Source organism: Molothrus aeneus, chromosome 28 (assembly GCF_037042795.1).
Source record: "Molothrus aeneus isolate 106 chromosome 28, BPBGC_Maene_1.0, whole genome shotgun sequence".
In the NCBI taxonomy this organism is placed as follows: domain Eukaryota; kingdom Metazoa; phylum Chordata; class Aves; order Passeriformes; family Icteridae; genus Molothrus; species Molothrus aeneus.
Genome location: NC_089673.1, coordinates 2178575 through 2201746, shown reverse-complemented (window position 1 = coordinate 2201746; position 23172 = coordinate 2178575). Strand labels below are relative to the sequence as shown.

General features: G+C 49.3%; 2 protein-coding genes and 3 pseudogenes across 2 annotated transcripts; 3 read left to right on the top strand and 2 right to left on the bottom strand.

The window, feature by feature from the left end:
• Positions 1–6291: 6291 nt before the first annotated feature.
• On the top strand, positions 6292–7095 carry LOC136567249 (feather keratin Cos1-1/Cos1-3/Cos2-1-like; annotated as a pseudogene).
• Positions 7096–9055: 1960 nt separating this feature from the next.
• Positions 9056–9364, bottom strand: LOC136567153 (feather keratin Cos1-2-like). Its single transcript, XM_066566658.1, has one exon. The coding sequence runs from the start codon at positions 9362–9364 to the stop codon at positions 9056–9058; it is 309 nt and encodes a 102-aa protein (XP_066422755.1).
• Positions 9365–12325: 2961 nt separating this feature from the next.
• On the top strand, positions 12326–13059 carry LOC136567152 (feather keratin Cos1-2-like; annotated as a pseudogene).
• A 4178-nt stretch (positions 13060–17237) lies between these two features.
• LOC136567327 (feather keratin Cos1-2-like) lies at positions 17238–18014 on the bottom strand (annotated as a pseudogene).
• A 2792-nt stretch (positions 18015–20806) lies between these two features.
• On the top strand, positions 20807–21556 carry LOC136567248 (feather keratin Cos1-1/Cos1-3/Cos2-1-like). The gene is given in 3 exon segments (XM_066566775.1): positions 20807–20845; positions 20847–20939; positions 21227–21556. Coding segments are annotated over 3 exon segments (462 nt in total).
• The last annotated feature ends 1616 nt before the right edge of the window (positions 21557–23172 follow it).

Genomic DNA, 23172 nt, shown 5'->3' with positions numbered 1-23172 from the left:
GCTGGAAAGAAGGACCCAGCTCAGGCACTTGAAAAGCCCTATGTCTTTCCTACATATCTCCTTGTTTCTATTTTCATTGTGTCCTTCTGCTCCCCTCGGCTGCAAGGCTCCTCCAAGCCAGCCTGCACTCTACAGGCAAGGCAGATGCATGTGCTGCATGGACTTCACCATGGCCAAGAGGTGAAGTGTCCTGCTTGTCCCTCCAGATCCCTGCACTGAGGGCCTGTGCTTGTAACAACCTTGATTCCTTCTTTAAACTCAATAAAGATTTTTGCATCTCAGGCTCGGTCTCCAGGTTGTCCTTCCCTCCACATATGCCCTTGCAAGCTCCCAGGGTAGAATGGTGTTGATCCTGGCCGGGGAAAAGGTGACAATGCAGTGAGATCCTTCATCCAGAAAAATGTGAGGTTGGGATACACTGCAGGGGGTGCTATGTGGGGAACAATCCTGGGCCAGGATGCAAAACATCTCCAGCTGAAAGGTGATCAGCCCATTCCCTTCAGCGTCTTTGCCCAGATATACCCCCAACACCTCCTGCAAAAACCTCACGTAACAACTAGAATTTCATGGGAGGTCCTGGAAACAAACCAACCTGCAGGATCATGGGAATTCAGCACCTCTTGCTCTGGTCAGTGCTGTGCTGGGGTAGGCAGAAAATGTTCCCAAAGGATGTCAGAAGTGTGGTTGTGTGGAATAGCCTTGGAGCTGGCCCAAGGCCTCATCTCCATCTTCACTCCACTGCCCAGTCTCAGACCATGGCCAGCACAAATGGGCACAGGCAGCTGGGATCAGTTCCTCATTGCAGCCCTACTGCCACACGTAAGGCCCATGGCAGGGCCCAGGTTTTGGCAGGCATTCAGGCCTGGCATCATTCCCAAGTCAGTGCTGGGATTAACCACTCTGGGCCTCACACTGGGGTCCCTGGGAACCCTCACGGGCCAGGGCAGTCCAAGGACAGTAATGGAAGCCCACAGACCCTTCACTGCTCAGGGGTACCTTGTCGCTCCCAACCACAGATGGAGCTGCTCAGCTCAGCCTCAGGCCCTCACAGACCCTGCTGTGTAAGGTCCTTTTCTGGACCAGTGCTGCTCCAGAAAAGCTCTGTGCAAAGTCATTCTGGACACTCTCAGCAGTATCTGTGAGCTGTCTGTGGCAGACAAGTTTTGTTCACTACTGTCCCTCTTGCTCAGTCTGATGGTCTTGGGCACTGTTTTGATCAAAAGCACATCAGAGGCCTCAGTCAGGAAGGGCTGGATAAAGAGAATCCATCCATCCATCCATCCATCCATCCATCCATCCATCCATCCATCCATCCATCCATCCATCCATCCATGATGGAGACTGTGTAAATTGCCCTTTCCCCATCTGGGAGTCTGGAATGCAGACAGGTGTCCTTTTCTTTCAGAAAGTGAGGTTTTAAAGTCCTTTGATGGCATTTCCTCCTCTTGCCTGTTTGACCAATGTCACAGTGATATTTTATGAAAAATCCCCTTGCCAGGATTTCTTCTCCTGGAAAGCTGGGAAGCTTCAGATTCTCCCTGTTTTGCTGCTTTGGAATGTAATTTGGAAAATTGTTTACCCATCATGTGAATTATTTTAACTTAATGACCAATCCCAGTCTAGCTGTGTCGGGACTCTGGTCTGTCACAGGTTTTTATTATTCATTCTTTTCCAGTCTTCTCTCTGTATCCTTTCTCTATAGTTTAGTATAGTTTTAGTATATAATTTCTTATAATATAATATAATATAATATAATATAATATAATATAATATAATATAATATAATATAATATAATATAATATAATATAATAATAAATCAGCTTTCTGAGAACTTGGAATCAAATTCTCATCTCTCACCTCATCCTGGGGACCTCACAACACCACAGACCAATGATAGGTCAGGGTGAGAGAAGTATTAGGGCACTGAACACAACTCTCTTGGCAATCAGGTTCATGGGGAAGCCAAGTTCTGCAGACTGCAGTTCTAATGAATGTACCCTGTGGATAGCTGTTGGAAATCCTCATATTTTAGCCATCCCTTCACTATTTATAGATGGTGGGTAACAGGACTGATGACAGCATGGCACAGAGTGTCCCTAGAGAAAGTTTGGCCTACTAATGTTCAACATTCTTCATTCTTTCCATGATGTGGTCATTGCAGTAATCTCTGAGTTTCTGTGAAGAACATCTGGCTTCACTATTAATGCAGGAATTTAGGGTTTTTTTTCTGTGATGCTCCAAAATTTCTTTTTTCGACTTCCACCCTCAGCTGAAGTGAGTGATTAAAAGGTTGGGATATCTCAGATGTCCACAGTTCCCTGAATGTAGGGAAGGAGCTGATGAAGGCAAAGATAAGCTCAAACAGCAGCTGAAGCATGAAGGGAGCAACAGGAAAATTTCCCTGCATATTCTTCCTGCTGGAGATTTAGGGATGAGTCTCTGAACTCCTCCATCTATTTGGCCAATGTTCTTGTGATGCCCAGCCTCACACAAGACCTGCACTGCTGCCACTGGGTAAATTGCTAATATAGGGGTGATCCAGCTCCTTGCTCTGCCTGGCACCCTTGGAATCCACAACTCTATCTGCCCCACAGGCAGACCCAGGGCAAAAGCACCACTCCAACGTGGAACACTGTGACATCTGCACCACAGAGCGACTGCTGGGGCATCCCATCTGCCAATAACCCTGTTTATTGGCTTCCCCTACCTATTTGGGCCAAGATCTCAGCCTGACACAGCACCAGGCTGATGATCTGGATGAATACATTTGACATTGGCTTAGGCATGAAGGAAGGCTGTGTCCCGCACCTGAAAGCGCCAACAATTCACTGGAAGCAGATCCATTTGAACATGGCCTGAACAAGGAGAGTAAATAGGATTCCTTATTCTTTCTCCAGGATAAACCAAACCCCATCCTTTTGAACTCTCTAGCAGCTGTGTCCTGACCTGGTGAGGCAGGCTGAGGGGGCCTGCCCATCATGCTGAGGCAGTCCCAATCCTGTTACACTCAGCTAAATTCAGGATCTAAATTGGGACTCCTTGTTAGGCCTTGGCATTACCATCAGTGGAGTAGGAGCTCTGGAGGATCAGGACAAGCAGGGTTCAGGAAATGGATTGATTACAGTGCCTCTTTTTGGACAGATTTCCAGGAGGCTGATGCCATTACCTTTCAGCTACACTTGAGCCCCTGCTGCTTTGCAGAGCTCTTGCACAGGGCTGTGGAGAGTGTCCCTGCCATGAGCAACACAGCCTATTTGTGAGGAGAGACACAAAAGGACATGGGTTCATATACACCTGTCAAATATGCACCTGTGCTGCATTCACATTAGTCTGGTTGCACACAAGAGCACCAAAGACATGAACACATGTAGGAGGAACACACCCTGCTGTGAACTCTGCTGAGGACACCAGGAGACAGGCACAGCAGGGCTGGAGCCTTGTGGGGAAGGGCAATGCCCCAGGCAAGCTCACAGCATTGTTTGTGTACTCACAGACTGCTCAGAGAGTGGACAAGTCAAAACAACCCAGAAGCTTTTCCTGAGGGCAGAGTTAGGTAGGATGGGGTCAGAGCCTGCAGCCCAATGCACACACACAGGGAGGCAACAAAAAACCATCAGGGTGAGCTGAGGAGGGCGGGATAGGGAAGGACATGGCCCATCCTCATGCACAGGAATCCTTGGGCATCCAGCAGCAGACTGGATTTTTAAAGAGGCAAAACAAAGGACCCAGGGAATCACAGACTAGTAGACCTCACCTCTGTGCCTGGGGAGATCATGGAACAGATTCTCATGAAAGCAACTGTAAGTCATACTCAGACAAGGAGGTGATCCAAAACAGACAGCAAGGCTGCTCTTAGGGCAAGTCATGTCTGAGCAATCTGGTGGCTTTCAAGGATGGAGTGACTGACACAGTCAGCAAGGGAAGACTGGCCAGTGTCATCTTCCTAAACTTCTGTCAGGCCTTCAACACAGCCCACACAAAATCCTTATCTCCAAATTGGAGAGATTTGGTGTAGTGGGTTGACCCTGGCTGGTTGCCAGCCACCCACCAAAGGGATAATGAGAAGTAAAGTAAGTCTTATAAAAACAATCCAAAAAACTGAACATCTGCCCCCTACCTCCCCCTCCTTCCCAGTTTATCTCCTCCTCCCCCCCAGCAGAGCAGGGAGACAGGAATGGGGCTCGTGGTCAATTCATCACAGGTTGTTCCTGCTGCTGCTCAAGGAGAGGAGTGGGAACCCTTCCCCTGCTCCAGGGTGGGGTCACTCCCATGGGAGAAGTTCTCCATAAACTTCTTCAAAATGAGAAGGAGCTTAGGAACCATATCCCACAGGCTATGGCTCCCCAAGAACTGCTACAATGTGGGTCACTCTCCCATGGGGTCACTCCTTCAGGAACCCTCACAAAGTCATTCCAGCAAACCTGCTCCAGCATGGGCTCCTTTCTTCACAACTCCCTGCCAGGACTCTGCTCCAGCACAGGCTTCCCTCAGGGTCATGGCCTCCTCTCAGGCATTCACCTGCTCTGGTGTTGGCTCCTCCAGGGGCTGCAGGTGCATCTCTGCACTCCCATGCCCTTTGTGGGCTGCAGGGGCACAGCTGCCTCACCATGGTCTTCAGCATGGGCTGCAGAGAAATCTCAGTTCTGGAGGCTGGAGCAGCTCCTGCTCCTCCTTCTCCACTGGTGTTTGCAGAGCTGTTTCTCTCACATATTCTCACTCTGATTTTCTCTGGCCCCAGCTACACCTGTGCAATAATTTTTTTCCTTCTTTAATGTGTTATTCCTGAGGCATCACTTCCATTTCTGATGGGCTCAGCCTTGGCCAGTCGTGGGTCTGTCTTGGAGCCAGCTGGCTTTGGCTCTGCTGGACACTGAGGAAGCTTCCAGCAAATTCCCACAGAAGCCACCCCTGTAGCCCTCCTGCTACCAAAACCAGTCCATGCAAACCCAATACACATGGATTTGAAGGGTATACTATTGTGAATATGAAAATGGCAGGATGGACACAGCTTTAGACTGTGGCTCTATGACCACATGGAGGTAGGGGAAGAGGGGCATATCTCAAGGCTCTGTCTTGGGACTGGTGCTTTTTGGTATCTTTTTCAATCACAAGCATATTAGATTGAGTGTCCCCTTGGCATGTTTGCAGATGACACAAAGCTGAGCTGACAAAACAGAAGGAGATTTCCATCCAGAGGGAGATTTCCATCCAAGGAGACCTGGAGAAACTTGAGAAGTGGGCCCATGAGAACCTGATGAAGTTTAAGAAGTTCAAGCGCAGGGTGCAGCACCTGCATTAGGAAATCGCAGACGTGAGGACAGACTGGGAGATTAACTCATTGAGAGCAGACCTGTGAAGAGGGAATTGGGAGTTCTCGTGGATGAAAACCTGGATGTGAGCCAACTGTTTGCCCTTGCAGTCCAGAAAGCCATCCTGGGCTGCATCACAAAAGGCCTGACTGGCAGGTTGAGGGCAGTGATTCTCCTTATCTACTCTGATCTTGTGAGATCCCAGATGGGTTCAGACATGGAGACTTCAGCACAAGAAAGACATGGACCTCTTAGAGCAGGTCCAAAAGGAAGCCACAAAGATGCTCAGAGGGCTGGAGCAACTCTGCTATGAAGATAGGCTGAGAGATTTGGGGTTGTTCTGCATGGAGAAGAGAAGGCATTGAGGCCACCTCATTGAGGCCAGTCAGTGCGTGAAGGGGGCTTACAAAAAGATGGATGCCAACATTTTACACAGGCAGATACTGATAGGACAAAGTGGAATGGTTTAAACTAAAAGAGGAAAGATGTAGATTTGATGTTAGGAACAAATTCTTTACTCAAGGGTGGTGAGGCAATGGAACTTCACATAGAAGCTGAGTCTGCCACATCCCTGAAAGTGTTCAAGGCCAGCTTGGATGGGGCTTGGAACAATCTCATCTAGTGCGTGTCGCTGCTTCTCTTTATGAAGGTGTTCCATCCAGACCAAGCCATTCTGTGATTATATGATTCTATGATTCTATGAGTGCTGCATTTTCTTCCTGAAAACAACACTTCAAACAACCCTAGAAGAGTGATCAGGATAGCATCACTTTCCTGGTCTGGGCCCATGCAGTACATAAACTGAGTTTTCTGCCTGCACTGCTGCATTCCTGCCTTAGAAATCCCGGGACCTTTAATCCCAGGGATCAGAAGAAGCCTTCATTGGGGAACGGGCACGGAACAAACCTGGAAATGAAAAGGCAGCAGTGTAGGAAATGAAAGCACAGCCCATATCATTAGGTGTGCTGGTTTGCATTCAAGATGAGCTTGCTGGGAAATTGTTACCTCTGCAAAGGCTGCCCCGGTCCTGCGGCAGTGAAGGGCAGGTATAAAAGGCAGCCCAAGTCTCTGCTCTCTCATCCACTTCTCTTGCTTCCTTCTGCTTGGGAACCAGGTGAGTCTGAAGCCCCTTCTCTTTCTCTGCCAAAGTGAGATCTCCTCTTGGTGGGTATCTCAACTGATGTTGGCTTTCTCATATTTGGGGATTGGAGCATCTGGTCGTAAGAGAGGAAAGTGGGGAGGAGGCTGGCATGGAGAGAGGCTGGTGATGGTGGTGCCTTTTGCTTTATTTGCCTGGCAGAGAACTTCCTGAGTCAGGCTGCTCTTTGTAGGGCTCCTGGCCCAGTCTCCAGCTTCCCACTCATGATGGCCTTGGCTCTTTTGTGATGGGGTAAACAGGCTGCTCCTCACTCACCCACCCAACCTTGTGCTCTGTTTCCTCTCTACTCTCTCTGCCAGGTGCATCTGCAGCCTCAAGACATGTCCTGCAACACCCAGTGCCGTCCCTGCCAGCCCTGTGGCCCCACTCCACTGGCCAACAGCTGCAATGAGTGCTGTGTCAGGCAGTGCCAGGACTCCACTGTGGTCATTCAGCCGCCTGCTGTGGTGGTGACCCTGCCTGGGCCCATCCTCAGCTCCTTCCCACAGAACACCGTGGTGGGATCCTCCACCTCTGCTGCTGTTGGCAACATCCTCAGCTCTGATGGAGTTCCCATCAATTCTGGGGGCTTTGACATCTCCTCCATCACCAGGCGCTACGGTGGCAACAGATGTCGTCCCTGCTAAAGGTGCTGAGAGAGCCCCAACGAGACATCCTGAGGAACTCAGAACACAGTGTTGGGCAGAGGATCTAGGTTTTGAGTGCTGTTTGCACAATATCTGACTGAACTTGCCTTTCTCTCCCTTTCCATTGTTTGCATTGGTTCCTATGTGCTTCTACGTTCCCCAAAGGCCAGCTTGATAGGGACCATTTGGTTTCTCCCCTTTGTGGGACAGGTAGACCAATATTATGCAGGAACTATTCCAGAGCCAAGGAGCGCAGACTCTCTGCTGCCCTTGGTGCTGCCTGTGCTGCTGACCTCTGCTTTCAGTGGCTTTGTTTCCTTCTTTCATTTCATTAAAGTTCTGCTGCATTCAAGTCTGGTGTCTGTGTGGTCCTTCCCTTGGTTGCACTTCTGAATACCAAAGGAGAAAGGTGTTGCTCAGTCATGGGAGTGGGTGAGGGCATAAGGAGACTCTTCTCCATTCACAGAGAAATGGAATTTTGGGGCACCATGGCAGCACAACTATTAAGGGTACAATCTCTTGGAGCTGAGGAAGACATCCCCTGGTTGCTCTGCTTCCAGACACCATCAAGCCTTGTCCTGATGTATCTTTGCCCACAAATACCCAGAAAGCTGGGAGACCTTGAAGTAATAGCAGCCCCATGATTTCCTGAGGAAAGGTGCTCCTGTCAGTGCTCCTGACAGTGCCCCTGTCTCCCTCTCCTCACCCTCTCCTCATCAGTGCTGGGTGACAGTGATACACCCTATGGTGTTTGTTAAGTGGTTTGTTCTGTTGTACCCCCATGTTCTCCATGTTTGCCCCTGGGTTTTACACTCCCTCAAAGCTGTCCCGCATGCCATTTCCTGCCCCTTGTTCCAGCTCTTTCCCTGCCTGTCAAGGCAACCCAGCCCCTTATTCCAGAACCTTGCCTGCCACTCTTACTTTGGCCCAATCCCAGACTATGAGAACCCTTTGGAATTCCCCTAAACTTTGAAGCCCCATTGGCCCATGTGACTTACCCTCTCCTCCCACCTACCCTGATTGGTTCTGATCTGTTGATATAATCCCCTCACTCCTCCCCTGATATCTCTCCATTGGTTGTTTTTTTGTATCCACCCCTTGATTTGTAACTGTATAAAACCCAAGCACTGGAGTGCTTAAGGCTCTTTTATTCCTGATTTCTTCACTTGGTGTGAGCTCTTTTCTGTTGGAACCTCAAGACTAGAGAGCCTCCTCCTTCTCCTTTGCTCAGTCCCTGCTGTGGCTGTGACATTTTTCACTATAGAGCAAGCAGCTCCTCAGTTTCAGTTGCAGGTAAAATCCAAATCTCAGTTGTTCCCCACTCCTAGCATGGTGCCAGAATTTCTCCAGAGGTAGCCCAGGATCCAGTGGCTGCATCACTAGACAATGTAGGGGAGTGGAGGAGAAGGAAGAGATGAAGCTGTCGGCTGGACCCGGGAATTCTTGTTTCCCTTCACAACTGTTGCCTGATGTCTTCCTGATGGCCTTTAGCTGCTGAGTAACCTGGGGAGACATCGTCAGCTCCTAGGAAAAGGGCACAAAGAAAAATCCACTGCAGGGAATCCCATTCTCTGCTTCCTCCACTTATTTTCCCTGAATGGACTGGAAGATTTTCTAGAGAACAAAGGAGGACTTAGAGGCCCAGGCTTGGATGCAAAACAACTTTATTCAGTGTAAAGAAAAAAAGGAGGTGGCGCAAAGAGAGCATCAGAGGCAGCCACTAAGATGCAGTAGAGTCCTGCAGAGTGTGCATCTGCTTGCCCAAAAGAGGGAGGGAGGGTCACGTGTCCCCATTAGACTGGCCTGAGGAGACACAGAAGACAAAGAAAAGAGGAAAAGAAGGTGGAAGAAGGGAACAATGGCTTGATGTTGAAAAGACAATGTTCCAAATCTCTATCTCCTGCCCACATCTGTCTTCTGAGGTCTTGGAAGCTCTTGCCAAAGGACTTTGCCAGCAGATTTAGCAGGGCCGGCATCTGCTGCCACCATAGCAGTTGGTGATGCAGGAGAGGTCAAGGCCCCCAGAGCTGATGGGCACTCCCTGAGAGCTGAGGATGCTGCCAACAGCAGCAGAGGTGGAGGATCCCACGGCGGTGTTCTGGGGGAAGGAGCTGAGGATGGGCCCAGGCAGGGTCACCAGCACAGCAGGCGGCTGGATGGCCACATGGGAGTCCTGGCACTGCCTGACACAGCACTCATTGCAGCTGCTGGCCAGCGGGCAGGGGCCACAGGACTGGCCACAGGGGTTGCAGGGCGGGCAGCAGGACATGGCTCGGGCTCACAGGTGCACCTAGGATGGAAGGAGGGGAGAAGCAGAATGTGAGGACAAAGGAGAACCAACACTACCACCCAAACACCCTGCAGCCAAAGCACCTCCTGGCCCACATTGCAGTGCCCAGCTCAAAGCCCAGGAGCCACCTCAGCCAAGTCTCAGCCTCTCTCTGTCTGCACAAGACCTTGTCTCCCCTGCCCTCTCCCAGCACAAGCAGCTCCCAGCCCTGGGCTCTTGTAGCCCCTCTCAGCTGAGACCTCCAGGCAGGAAAGAGCTGCTCTTGAAGCAGCAGGAGGAGAAGAGGTTTCCAACTTACCTGATTCCTGAGGAGGTGAGAGAAGTGGATGAGAGAGCAGAGACTTGGGCTGCCTTTTATAGGAGACCTGCTCTGCCTCAGGCCCAGAGGCACCTTAGTGGAAGCCATAATTTTGTGACCAGCTCATGTCAAATGTGCGCCATTCCAGGTAATGGTATGAGCTGTGGCCTGGTTTCCTTTACTGCTGCCTTTTCATTTCCTGGCTTCTGCCACGTGCTTGCCTAGGTGAAGATCTCATTCTGTAAGTGCTGGGATGAGAATCTCAAGGATTTCTGAGGTAGAAGTCTCAGATCAAAGTCTGTTGGCATTCCTTGTGGGCAGGTGATGTTCACTTGGGTCATTTTTGAGCGGTTTAGTTTTGTCTAAGTTGTCAGGAAATGGGCACCTCTTTTGTGCTTGTTGCTCACACACCCAAGGACTGCTACGTGCGGGGACATGACAGAGCTTCCTCCCCTCTTTCTTAGCACTTGTTTTCTGTGTCTCCCCAGGCCAGCCTAAGTGGGGATATTTTGCCCTCTCTCCCTCTGCATGACAGGCAGATGGACACCATGCAGGAGCTCCACTGCATTTTAGTGACTGTCCCTGGTGGTCTCCTTTTCTTCCTTAGACTCATTAAAGTTTTTATGCTCTCATGCCTTGGCCTCTAAGTTCTCCTTTGTTCTGTGACAACTCTTCCAATCTGCTCATGTATAAAGTTTAAAAAGGCAGGGGGTGGGAGTCCCTGCAGTGGATTTTCCTCTGTGTTCTTCCCCTTGGAGCTAATGAAGACAACCTTGACTACTGTGCTAACAGAGGCCACCAATGAAATCACATGTTCAAAGGGTGGCAGCAGTGGGCATAAGATATAAAAATTCCTTTGCCTTCAGTCTTGAGTAATGCTCTAATCCATGTCATGCCCTAGATATCCATGGTCTCCTGCATGCAGAAAAGGAAGTCTTCAAGGCACTGCTGGGCTCAGAATAACTCAGGTACAGAATGTCCCATGAAGCCTGTGAGGTTCCACACATGCTCCTGCCCTTAGTTCAGGACGGAGACGTGATCTTTCTCCATTTTACTGGCCCCTGTGCACATCTTGCTAGGTCCAGAAACAAAGGCTTCATCTGCTCCTGCTGAGACCCAAGTGGTCTCAGTTGCCAGCACTCAAATAATCTCCAGTTCCTCTTCATTCAGTGTGTGACCCTCATGGACAGCCCCTCCGTGTTGGTCTTTGTGCTGAAACTCTCAGTGCTCTTGATAGATCCCATTTAATTACTAAAATACTGTGATAAGGTCCTCCCCAAGAGTCCTGTTCTCCAGGGAGAAAAGGCTACACTCCTTCAGTGTTTCCTCGTAGCACAGGTTCTCGAACTCTTTGCTTTACCTTGACACAATGGGGTGGGAGCAGCTGCTGGATCAGGATCAGCAAAGGCCACATCAGGAGACTTGGATTAAGCAATGGCTTTCCTGGGTGGGCCAGGAAAGCAGAACCACCTGGGTGAAGATGACCACAAACCCAATGTACATATGACCAAGGCTTGCAAGAAGCACTGGTTTTCCTGGTGACAAGAAAAGTCTCCATCAGCTTTGATGCAGCAGTGGAGGAGTGCCAGATCTTCACAAAGGCAACATGACGAGGAAGAACAATTGCAGTACGGTCTGCAGGTACTGATTGCTCCATGCAGGGCCATTCTTCACTAGGGTTAGCAGATACGTGGAGAAGAAGATGTTCATTGTATGTGTGGTAATTCCTGATTGCACTGACCTTTTGATTGTCTCATTCTTAATTGTCTAATTCAAATGCCCAAGACTGCTGATAGCTGCACAGTCACAGAATCATGAAAACGCCTTCAAGATCATCAAGTCCAACCTTAAATCTAACACTGCCTGCTCTACCGCTAACCCATGTTCCCATGTGCCACTTTGAAATCACCTCCAGGAGTGGTGACTTAACCACCTTCCTCAACAGTGTGTTCCAATGCTTGATATTGAATTTTTCGCTAATATCCAATCTAAACCTCCCCTGGTGCAACTTGAGGCCAATTCCTCTGGTCTTATCACTTGTTATTTGGGAGCAGACTGACACCCACCTCACTATAGCCCCCTTTCACGTAGTGTTAAGAGTGATAAACTTTCCCCTTGGCCTCCTTTTCTCCAGACAAATCCAGTTCTCTCTAAAAGGTAGCTCATAGGTGAAGGTCACTGGGAAGAGAAGAGAACACAATTTTTCTGAGTACTCTTAATACAGCACTAGGGTCAGACCCTCCCAGCAGAAGCCCACCTGAGTATAACACTGAGTGTTGATCACAGAGTAATAAAGGAAGCAAAATAAAAACTGTTTCATGTCACGTTCAGACCTTGGGCATGTGTACAAGAAGCATGAGAGCAGGGTTGGTTTCTGGCCACCAGAGGAGTCCAGAGGAATGACACAGGTACACATTACCTGGATGCCACTGGCCCTTAATCTAAACCTTCTTTGTCCACTGATGTCTTTCTGCCCTGAAATCCTTGATGCTGTCATACTGGCACTTTGAGAAATGACCCTTCATATAGGAAAGCACGTGGCAGAAGCCAGGAAATGGAAAAGCCACAGTGCAGGAAACTGGGACACAGCTCCTACCATTAGCTGGGATAGCTCACATTTGACATGAGCTGGTCAGAAAATTATGACTTCCACTAAGGTGCCTCTGCACCTGAGGCAGGGCAGGACTGCTATAAAAGGCAGCCCAAGTCTCTGCTCTCTCATTCACTTCTCTCACCTCCTCAGGAATCAGGTAAGTTGAAACCTCTTCTCCTCCTGCTGCTTCAAGAGCAGCTCTTTCCTGCCTGGAGGTCTCAGCTGAGAGGGGCTACAAGAGCCCAGGGCTGGGAGCTGCTTGTGCTGGGAGAGGGCAGGGGAGAGAAGGTCTTGTGCAGACAGAGAGAGGCTGGGACTTGACTGAGGTGGCTCCTGGGCTTTGGGCTGGGCAATGCAATGTGGGCCAGGAGGTGCCTTGGCTGCAGGTTGTTTGGGAGCTGTGCTGCTTCTCATGTGTCCTCACTTTGTGCTTCTCCCTGCCCTCTGTGCCAGGTGCACCTGTGAGCCCCAGCCATGTCCTGCTGCCAGCCCTGCAACCCCTGTGGCCAGTCCTGTGGCCCCTGCCCGCTGGGCAGCAGCTGCAATGAGTGCTGTGTCAGGCAGTGCCAGGACTCCCATGTGGCCATCCAGCCGCCTGCTGTGGTGGTGACCCTGCCTGGGCCCATCCTCAGCTCCTTCCCCCAGAACACCGCCGTGGGATCCTCCACCTCTGCTGCTGTTGGCAGCATCCTCAGCTCTCAGGGAGTGCCCATCAGCTCTGGGGGCCTTGACCTCTCCTGCATCACCAACTGCTATGGTGGCAGCAGGTGCCGTCCCTGCTAAATCTGCTGGCAACCTCCTTGGGCAAGAATTTCCAAGACCTCAGAACATGGTTCTGGGCAGAACATGATTCTGCGCAGGAGACGGAGCTTCTGGACATTCTATTAACAGCTTTAGGATGATTTCTTTCTCCTACTATTCCATATTTCTGTGCTGTCCATGTGTCCCCAGGCCAGCCCAGGGGACCTGTTTGCCTCTCTTTAGGGCAGGCAGATGGACCCCCTGCATGAGCTCCACTGCATCTTAGTGGCTGCTCCTTGTGCTCTCTGTGAACCACATCCTTTTCTTTACACTCAATAAAGTTCTTTTGCATCCAAGCCTTGGCCTCTGAATCATTCTTCATTTTCTGGCAAACCTTCCATATTGCTTAGGGAAAATGGTGGAGGAAGAAGAGGGTTCAACTCCCTTGAAGCTGACAAAGTCATACCTGGCTACTCAACAGCCAAAGGTCATCAGGAAGACCATGGCTCCAAAGTTTGCAAAAGTTGTTTAGGGAAACAGCAATGTCTGGGGACAGCCTATAACCTCACTTCTTTTTCTCCTCCCCTCCATTACCTGGTCTACAGTCCGTGGCCTGCACACAGGAGCATGGGTAGATGAGATACACTCCCTCAGCACATGCAGGACTCAGCTGGTATCCCAGACATGCAGGGCTGAGGTAATTCACAAGTTTCCTATCAGACGTATGCAGGCTAATGCAGTGGTAAATGAATTTCAGCTGAATTTGTGCCAATGTCTTAGGGCTTTATTATAAATTTGTGACATTTCTCACCTGTATGAATGTATGTAATTTGTCCATCGAGTTCTTTCTGGATGAGGCCTTTGATCAAACCAGTGCCCACTGCTGCTGGGTCAACCTTTGACTGACAGTCCACGCTCACTTTGTGACCTCATTCCTGTGTTTGCACAGTACTGTGTTGTGCTTGTCTCCAGGAGAGAGAACAAGGATGTTTGTTGCAAAAATGGGTTGCCTACCTCTGTATGGCCCCTTCTCCAGCCACAGTGTGTTTTTTCTCATGGTGCCTTCTTACCAACAGTCCTTGTTTGGGTCCCTGGCTATCTGTCATTGGTTTTTGAGATGCTTTATCACCCGGGCTTCTGCACCACCTGTGGCTCAAACATCCATATGGACTTGGACTGAAAAAGGAGAAGTAGTGAAGATAGAGAAGGAAGAAAAGCTATATAAACTATCTCTGAATTTGGGGGTTTAATTTCTTTATAATCTCCCACATTTTAATATACAATCTGATTATGAAAATAAAAGGCAAAAATGTTAACATCAGAAGGAAAATCACAGGGTGCAACATTTTATTACGAACTTCAGTTGCTCTTGATGACCATCCAAATAAAATATCCACATAATTGTGTTCCCTGTCTTTCTCTGGTTGCTTCATCACCCGGTGGATTTTTCTACATGAGGATGAATGGTAATCAAAATTTTCTGTCCATTTTCTCCAGCTTCTTTCAATGGCATTTTTCACATCCAAGTGAGGTTCATTCAGTAGGATCAGACTGCTGCTTTTAAGCCAATGCATAATTAAATCATAACAATTGGCAAGATACAAGAGGAGCTAGATAACTAAAATCACATCCCATAATGTCAACAAAGTTACAAGCACAAATACTAGGGTACTTGCATGTACAATAATGTTGTCTACAAATACAAAATCACAAGGGGTTCTCCCAAAAGCACATCCATTCCATCAGGCCCATCTCCATTGGGATCTAATCCTGACATGATTTGGTATATGCTATATACAGAAGCACCATGCATTTTTACAACACAAACTGTGGCTTACGATTAGTGGGGTCATAAATAGTTTCTACTATTATCTAGTTGCTAGGGGTTGAATTCCCTTTTGCATTATCCCAGGTTACCTTTTGAATGCCACCTTCCTTTGTAATTGCTGCTCCAGTAAATTGCACCCACAGGAGAGAAGTGGGTGTAGTGCAGAATGCATATGGTTACCATATTGATTAACATAAACAAAAGAAGCCAGGGTTTCAACCTGTGGGTTGAGCTTGTTGGTGTGTCGACCAAATTTGGTTCCTGCTGGCAATGATTGCTCCAACAAAAATGATAAGCAGTTCTTTGATAAGTAACTCAATTTTCAGTGGGATGTGCTGGCACAATTCCCAGTAATGTTCCTGGAAAGATAAAACAGTACAAGTCTCAGCAGAGCTGGCCTAGACAGGTTACCACTTAATTGCTCAAGGTGTATAACAGCTTGGAGTAAGTACCTTTTACACACATTACAAAAGTACCTTTTTCCACTCAGAGTATCTCTCTTCTGTCTCTTTAAATGCAGTTGAGTTGAGTAATAAAAATGACTTTATTACTAATAACACACTTGGCATGGAAATTGGTGTAAATTATCTTCTACTGTAAAAACACAGTAGTGCACCGTTGTTGGAGGTTAGGATTTTTCCATTTCTTTTCTTTCTCCCAGGGAATTTTTCTCCCATTTGTTGCCTAAGACATGGGAACAATGATACTTGGGAGAGAAAAGATATGGCTGGGATGGGAAGGAGGGGGGAAGGGTGCAGTTGGCTGCAGTCTCTTATCTGGGGGGTGAGCTTGGTGGCCGGGGAGGTTTTCTCTTTGGAAGTGCAGAGACACTGTGGGACTTGGCTGCGGGTGAGGGACTGGGCTCAGCCTTCTCTCACCTTCTCTCTTGGGGGATTGGAGGGGAGACGGTTGTGGTCTTTGTGCTGGACTGCTGCTGTGGGGAGAATTTGATGACACTGCAGAGTTTTGTCCTTCACTGCTTCCCCTTACCATGGGTGAGCCTCTGCTTGAAAGAGGGGCGAGCACTAGCATCTTTCCTACACCCAATCTCACTGGGAGGGACCCTCACTATCTGCTTGGGTGCCTCAGGAAAAGCCTGGGACCCCAGTGTGCTCCCGCTCTCTGGAAGGAGCATCTCCTGGCTGCTTGCAGGAGCCCTGATGCCACTGCCATCCCCAGGACATCACATGGGAGACCTGAGAGCCAGGGGAAAACTCAAAGCAACCCGCTCCCTCACATTCTCTCTCCTTTGGGGGCTGCCCAGCTCCACTGCTTTCTGCCCCCGCTCTGGTGGTTTTTTGCCACATTTTAATTCACCGCCCCATCTCTGCCTGGACTCCCGCTGCTCCTGCCATGGCTTCAGGGTTTTTTGCAATGCTTCGTTTGTCTCCACGAGCCTGCTCATCTCTGTTGTTCCAGCTTGCCTCTCCAAGGTTCCTCCTACAGCACAATTCACCACCCTCAGTGGCACTGAGACCGGCTGCTCCCGTGAGTTTTGCAAAGGGAGCCACTTCCCCTCTCCTCCACCGCCTGAGCTGCCATCACCTCATGAGGGAGCCGAGCTCGCGCCACAGCGCCCCCTGCTGGCGCGGGGGAATCACCGCACCCGCCCTGCCCGGCCCGGAGCCAGCATCGCCCCTGCTGGCTGTGCCCGGAACTGCACCGAAGGGGAAAGCGCCTGCGGCCGAGAGAGGCCAGGCCTGGGTGTCTGGGTCTGTTTGGTTTTGCTGCTGCTGTTGTTGTTTGTTTGCCTTGTTATGTATATTGTAGTATAGAACTGCAGTTCCTTTTCCAACATATTTGTCTGACAGCCCAGCATTTTCAAAGTTATAATAATTTGGAGGGAAGGGTGTAATATTTTCCATTCCATGAAGATTCCCGCCTTCCTTGGCAGACACCTTTGGAGCCATCTTTTCCCTGATTGCCATTGGCTGTGGAGTGGCCAGGGATGTTCTTCAACCACTCCAATGGAAAAGGCAGAAAGGAAAATCCACTACAGGGAGTCCAACGCTCTGCCCATCCACCTTCTACCCTGAGCAGACTGGAACAGTTGCCACGGAAAGAAGGACAACTTAGAGGCCAAGGCTTGGATGCAAAACAACTTTAATGAATGTAAGGTAGAAACAGAGGTGGCTCACAGACAGCACGAGGAGCAGCCACTAAGATGCAGTGGAGCTCATGTAGGGTGTCAATCTGCCTGCCCAAAAGATGGAGGGAGGGCAACACATCCCCCTAGGCTGGCCTGGGGAGACACAGAGAGCAAAGGAAAGACAAAAAAAAGTAGAAGGGAACAATGGCTCAGACATTAAATACCAAGTCTTAAAGCTCTATCTCCTGCGCAGAGCCAGCTTCTGAGGTCTTGGAGGTTCTAGCCTAAAGACTTTAGGCAGCTTTAGCAGGGACGGCACCTGCTGCCACCATAGCAGTTGGTGATGCAGGAGATGTCAAAGCCCCCAGAGCTGATGGGCACTCCGCCAGAGCTGAGGATGTTGCCAACAGCAGCAGAGGTGGAGGATCCCACGGCGGTGTTCTGGGGGAAGGAGCTGAGGATGGGCCCAGGCAGGGTCACCAGCACAGGGGAGGGTTCAATGACAACGTGGGAGCTCTGGCACTGCCTGACACAGCACTCATTGCAGCTGCTGCCCAGCGGGGTGGGCCCACAGGGCTGGCAGCAAGGCTCACAGGGCCGGCAGCAGGACATGGCTCGGGAGCACAGGTGCACCTAGGATGGAAGGAAGGGAGAAGCAGAATGTGAGGACATGTGAGAACCAGCACTACCACCAAACACCCTGCACAATGTGAGCACCTCCTGGCCCACATTGCAGTGCCCAGCTCAAAGCCCAGGAGCCACCTCAGACAAGTCCCAGCCTCTCTCTGTCTGCACAAGACCTTCTCTCCTCTGCCCTCTTCCAGCACAAGCAGCTCCCAGCCCTGGGCTCTTGTAGCCCCTCTCAGCTGAGACCTCCAGCCAGGCAAGAGCTGCTCTTGAAGCAGCAGCAGCAGCAGGAGGAGAAGAAGAGGTTTCCCACTTACCTGATTCCTGAGGAGGAAGAGAAGGTGAGAGAAGTGAATGAGAGAGCAGAGACTTGGGCTGCCTTTTATAGCAGTCCTGACCTGCCTCAGGCCAACAGGCACCTTAGTGGAAGTCGTAATTTTCTGACCAGCTCATGTCAAATGCAAACTATCCCAGCTAATAATGGGGCTGTGTCCTGTTTTCCTGCACTGCTGCCTTTTCATTTCCTGGCTAATTCCGCGTGCTTTCCTATTTGAAGATCTCTTTCTGTAAGTGTCAAAATGAGAGCACCAATGATTTTCAAGGCACAAAGACGTCAGCACAGGAAGAAGTCTCAGATTAATTGTTATTGGCATCCCCTGTGGGGTGGTGATGTTAACCTCTGTCATTCCTGTGGTCTTGGCAGTGACAAAGTTGTCAGAAAATGGTCACTGCTCTTGTACTTCTCTCCCACGTGCCCAGGGACTCTGCTGTGAGGGGACATACTGTGTTTCCACAACAGAGATCTCAGCTAATGACGTTTCCTGACCTTATTTGAATGTACAGTTTTTTGTTTGTTCCATGAAGACATGTGTGAGTACACGTGTGTTAAGTCTAGGCTTGCAGTAAAATTCCTGGTGAAATTAGCAAGAAGGTAGGTAATTCTAGGAGGTATTCAAAAACATTATTAACAAGGCAGTCATTTTTCACAACCAGTGTGAGTTCATGTGAGGAATGCCCTGCTTGTCAAACCTAATTTCCTTTCACAACAAGGTATCCCACCTAGCTGATGAATGGTAGCCAACTGATGCAGTCTTTTATGCAATTCTCTGAAGTTTTTGATACCATTTCTCACAGGATCCTTCTGGACAAAACTAGATAAATACATTTCATGATGGGTGAGCAACTGGCTCATGGGTCAGGCACAAAGGGTGACAGTGGAGGGGTCACACAGAGTGAAAAGGTCCTGGAGATTATTTGAGTGCTGGCAACTGAGACCACTGCTCAGGTCTCACTAGGAGCAGATGAAGCCTTGGTTTCTGGATATAGGAAGAGCCAATCACTAATCTGAAGATCAACATGCTGCTGGCCAAGACTGGGCCAATAAGGGAGGTTGGTAATGTCTCTGTGATGACATATTTAAGAAGAAAATCAAAACGAAGTCACACAGTTTTTCTCCAAGTAGGGAAGAGGAGGAGTTGAGAACATGGGAGGGGAAACAACATGGCAACTCCAAGATGAGTGGAGAAGGAGGGGCAGGAGGTGCTCCAGGTGCCAGAGCCAGGATTCATCTGCAGGCTGTGGTGAAGACCATGGTGAAACAGCTGTGCCTTTGCAGCCATGGGGATCCACAGGGGATGCAGAGATCCACCTGCAGCCCATAGATCCACGGGGGATGCAGAGATCCACCCACAGCCCCTGGGGATCCATGGGGGATGCAGAGATCCACCCTCGGCTCATGGAGAAGGTGCCCTTGCATTGGATGGATGCCTGGAGGATGCTGTGATCCAGTGGGAGACCTGGTAGAGAGAGGGGCTGTGCTTCCAGGCTGTAGCAGTCTGTCCTTGTAGGAGTGCACCCCGTGGAAAGATAGACCCATGTTGCAGCAGTTTTGGGAGGACTGTCTGCCCATGGGAGGGACTCCCATTACAGCTGGTGCGGTAGGGCTGCTGCTCGTGAGAGTGGACCCACGCTGGAGAAGTTCCCGGAGAACTGTCTCCCATGGAAGGGGCCCTATGGCCTCGCAGGGGAAGGACTCCTCTCCAGGAGCAGCGAAAGAAAATCTCAGTGATGAACTGACCCAAAAACCCCTATGCCCTATCTCACTGTCAGTGGGAAGAAGGGAGGGTCTGGGGGAAAAAAGGTGTATAAAGGGATTATTTTGCTTCTCATCGTCCTCCTCTGATTCTGGTAGTAATAAAGTCACTTTGAAACTTTAAGTTGAGCCTGTTTTGCCCTTGAAGCGTTTTCACCTGGTTCTTATCTCACTCATAAATCCTTTGTTATATTTTTTCCCCTCTCCACTGCCCAGCTGTAGCAGGGGAGGGTGAGTGAGTGACTCTTCTGGGTGCCAAGTGTCAAACCACAACACTTGCATAGCTTGAGTGTGCTTGATACCGATTCCAACTTGTGAAATATCTAAGAACTGAATATAACAACAGCAGATGGGCCCTTTAGCCATATGCTAAAGGGGGTGTGAGGTACATATCTGTCCCTCTGTGCTGGCCATGTACCCCAGGCAACAGAACAGAGGAAAAGAAGAGATGAAGCTGTGAACTGTTCCCACGCACTGTTGTTTTCTATCTCCACTACCAGTATATTTTGGATTGGTGGTCTAATCACTATTGGCTGTAGAGTAGCAGGGATGTCTTCATCAGGTCCAAGGGAAAGGGCACAAAGTAAAATCCACTGTAGGTACTCCCACCCTCTTCTTCCTCTATCTTTTTTCCTGAGCAGACTGGAATCGTTCCTACAGGGAGTATGAGGGGCAGACACTAAGATGCAGTGGAGATCCTGGAGGTTGTCCTTCAGCCTCTCCTGTGGAAGGAAGGAGGGAAAAATGTCTTCACTAGACTGGCCCAAAGAGATAAAGACAACAAAAGAAAGAGAAAAGTCAAGAAGGAAATAGCAACCTGAAGCTCTATCTTCTGCCCAAACAATGGAGACCTTGGGCATGAAGGTGAGAAGCACAAGAGTGGTGCCCCTTTCCTGACAACTTTGCCATAAACTAATCCACAGGCATGAAAGAGGTTCACATCACCTACCCACAGGGGATGCTGCCAGCCCTTGATCTGAGCATTGTGCCTGTGCTGATGTCTTTGTGCCCTGAAGTTCTTGAACCTCTCATCTTGACACTTGGAGAAGTTTGCATAAAAGAAAGCACGTGGAATGCACTAGGAAATGAAAAGGCAGCAGTGCAGGAAAACAGGACACAGCCCCATTATTAGGTGGGATAGTTTGCATTTGACATGAGCTGGTCAGAAAATTATGGCTTCCACAAAGGTGCCTGTTGGCCTGAGGCAGGTCAGGACTGCTATAAAAGGCAGCCCAAGTCTCTGCTCTCTCATCCACTTCTCTCACCTCCTCCTCCTCAGGAATCAGGTGAGTGGGAAGCCTCTTCTCCTGCTTGAAGACCAGCTCTTGCCTGCCTGGAGATCTCAGCCGAGAGGGGCTGTCGTAGTGAGGGGATGGGAGCTGCTTTTCCTATGAGAGGGCCGGGGAGAGAAGGTCTTGTGCAGAGAGAGGCTGGGACTTGTCTGAGGTGGCTCCTGGGCTTTGAGCTGGGCACTGCAATGTGGGCCAGGAGGTGCCTTGGCTGCAGGGTGTTTGGGTGCAGTGCTGCTTCTCACGTGTCCTCACATTCTGCTTCTCCCTTCCTTCCATCCTAGGTGCACCTGTGCTCCCGAGCCATGTCCTGCTGCCGGCCCTGTGAGCCTTGCTGCCAGCCCTGTGGGCCCACCCCGCTGGGCAGCAGCTGCAATGAGTGCTGTGTCAGGCAGTGCCAGGACTCCCACGTTGTCATTGAACCCTCCCCTGTGCTGGTGACCCTGCCTGGGCCCATCCTCAGCTCCTTCCCCCAGAACACCGCCGTGGGATCCTCCACCTCTGCTGCTGTTGGCAGCATCCTCAGCTCTCAGGGAGTGCCCATCAGCTCTGGGGGCTTTGACCTCTCCTGCATCACCAACTGCTATGGTGGCAGCAGGTGCCGTCCCTGCTAAATCTACTGGCAACCTCCTTGGGCAAGAACCTCCATGACCTCAGCACCTGGTCCTGGTCAGGAGATAGAGCTTTGGGACATTGTAATTTGAATTTCAAGGCATTGTCCCTTTCTTCTCCTGTCTCATTTTGCTCTTTCCTTTGCTGTCCATGTATCCTCAAGCCAGTCCAGTGGAGACCTGTTACCCTCTCTTCCCTCTGCAGGAAAGCAGAGGGACACCTCCACTGCATCTTAGTAGATGCTTCTGGTGCCCTCTCTGAGCCACTCTGAGTATTTTTTTCCTCTACACTCAATAAAGCTTTTTTGCATTCATGTATGTGCCTCTGAGTCCTCCTTCGTTCTGTAACAACTGTTTCAATCTGCTCAGGGAAAATAGCTGGAGAAAGAAAATGATGGGATTCCCTGTAGTAGATTTTCCTTTGTGCCTTTTCCCTTGGAGCTGACTAAGCCATCCATAGCTTCTCAGCAGCCAAAGGCTGGGAGACTCCCTCTAAAGGGTGGCAGGAATGGGGAAGGGAAAAACAATTCCTGGGACCAGCCCACAACCTCATCTCTTCCTTCTCCACCTTTCCCTTTCCTGGTCGAGGCTCCATGGCATGCAAACAGAATCACAGGCTGGTGAGTTGCACTCCCTCAGCACAGGCAGGCAAAGCTGCTGTCCAGACAATGCAGGGCTGAGACAATTCACAAGCTGGGATTTGTATCAGCCATACTCAGGGTATGCAGTGGTAAATGACTTTTGGTTGACTTTGTGCAATGACTTACTGCTTCACTAAAGGTTCATATTTCTTCCACTTATAGATGGATGTTACCTGAACACCGTCTTCCCTTTTGACCAAACCAGTGCCCAAGAGTATCAGTTAAAGATGATGGACCCTGGTTTTTGTATGCAGTATGTAGCTTATATATAGTTTAGGCTTTTGCAAAGTATTAAAACAGACTATGTGTTAATGTTAAATGCCTTTATTTATGTTAAGAGCTACGTTGGTTCAATGTACTTGTGGAGTATCTTATCTGAATAACAGTGAAAAGAACCAGGAGAATAAACACCAAGAGAAAAATGCAAGGAGAGATTTAATACTGATCCTCCGATTATCAAAAAGTGTCAAACAATGGAATAGAGCTTCCAGAAGTAATTAAATATATAAAATTTATCTACAGGATGGCATTAAGACAAGTCAAAAGTTGAGCCAAACAAAAAAAATTCCCGGAACATGTAAATCCACAAGAATGTTTGAATATGTATAATCCTCATGAATATGCATTTAACCGATGTAATGAAAAAGTATGTAAGAAAATTGTTTTAAGCTAATGGGCTGCTCCTGGCAGTTTGCCAAGCACCTCTGCGCTGGATACTGTCCCTTTTATCCCTTATTAAACTTTTAAAATTTTAAAGAGTGACCCTTGTTTCTCACATCCACTAAGAGAATTGCTAAAAGCTTATAAACGTTGTCCAACTTCATGAAGAGCGATGTGGGCAAAATCTGCAGTTAGTTGCAGAGAAAACTTGAACTTTGGCAAAAGATGGGAGAGGGAACCCCAGCAAAGGAGAAGACCTGGTATCCATACCAGTGGAGGTTGAACTCAAAGAGAAATATGTTGTGGAGCAGCAACAGA

Coding starts and splice junctions, on each gene's coding strand:
- LOC136567153 (XM_066566658.1), bottom strand. CDS start 9,364: ATGTCCTGCTGCCCGCCCTGCAACCCCTGTGGCCAGTCCTGTGGCCCC.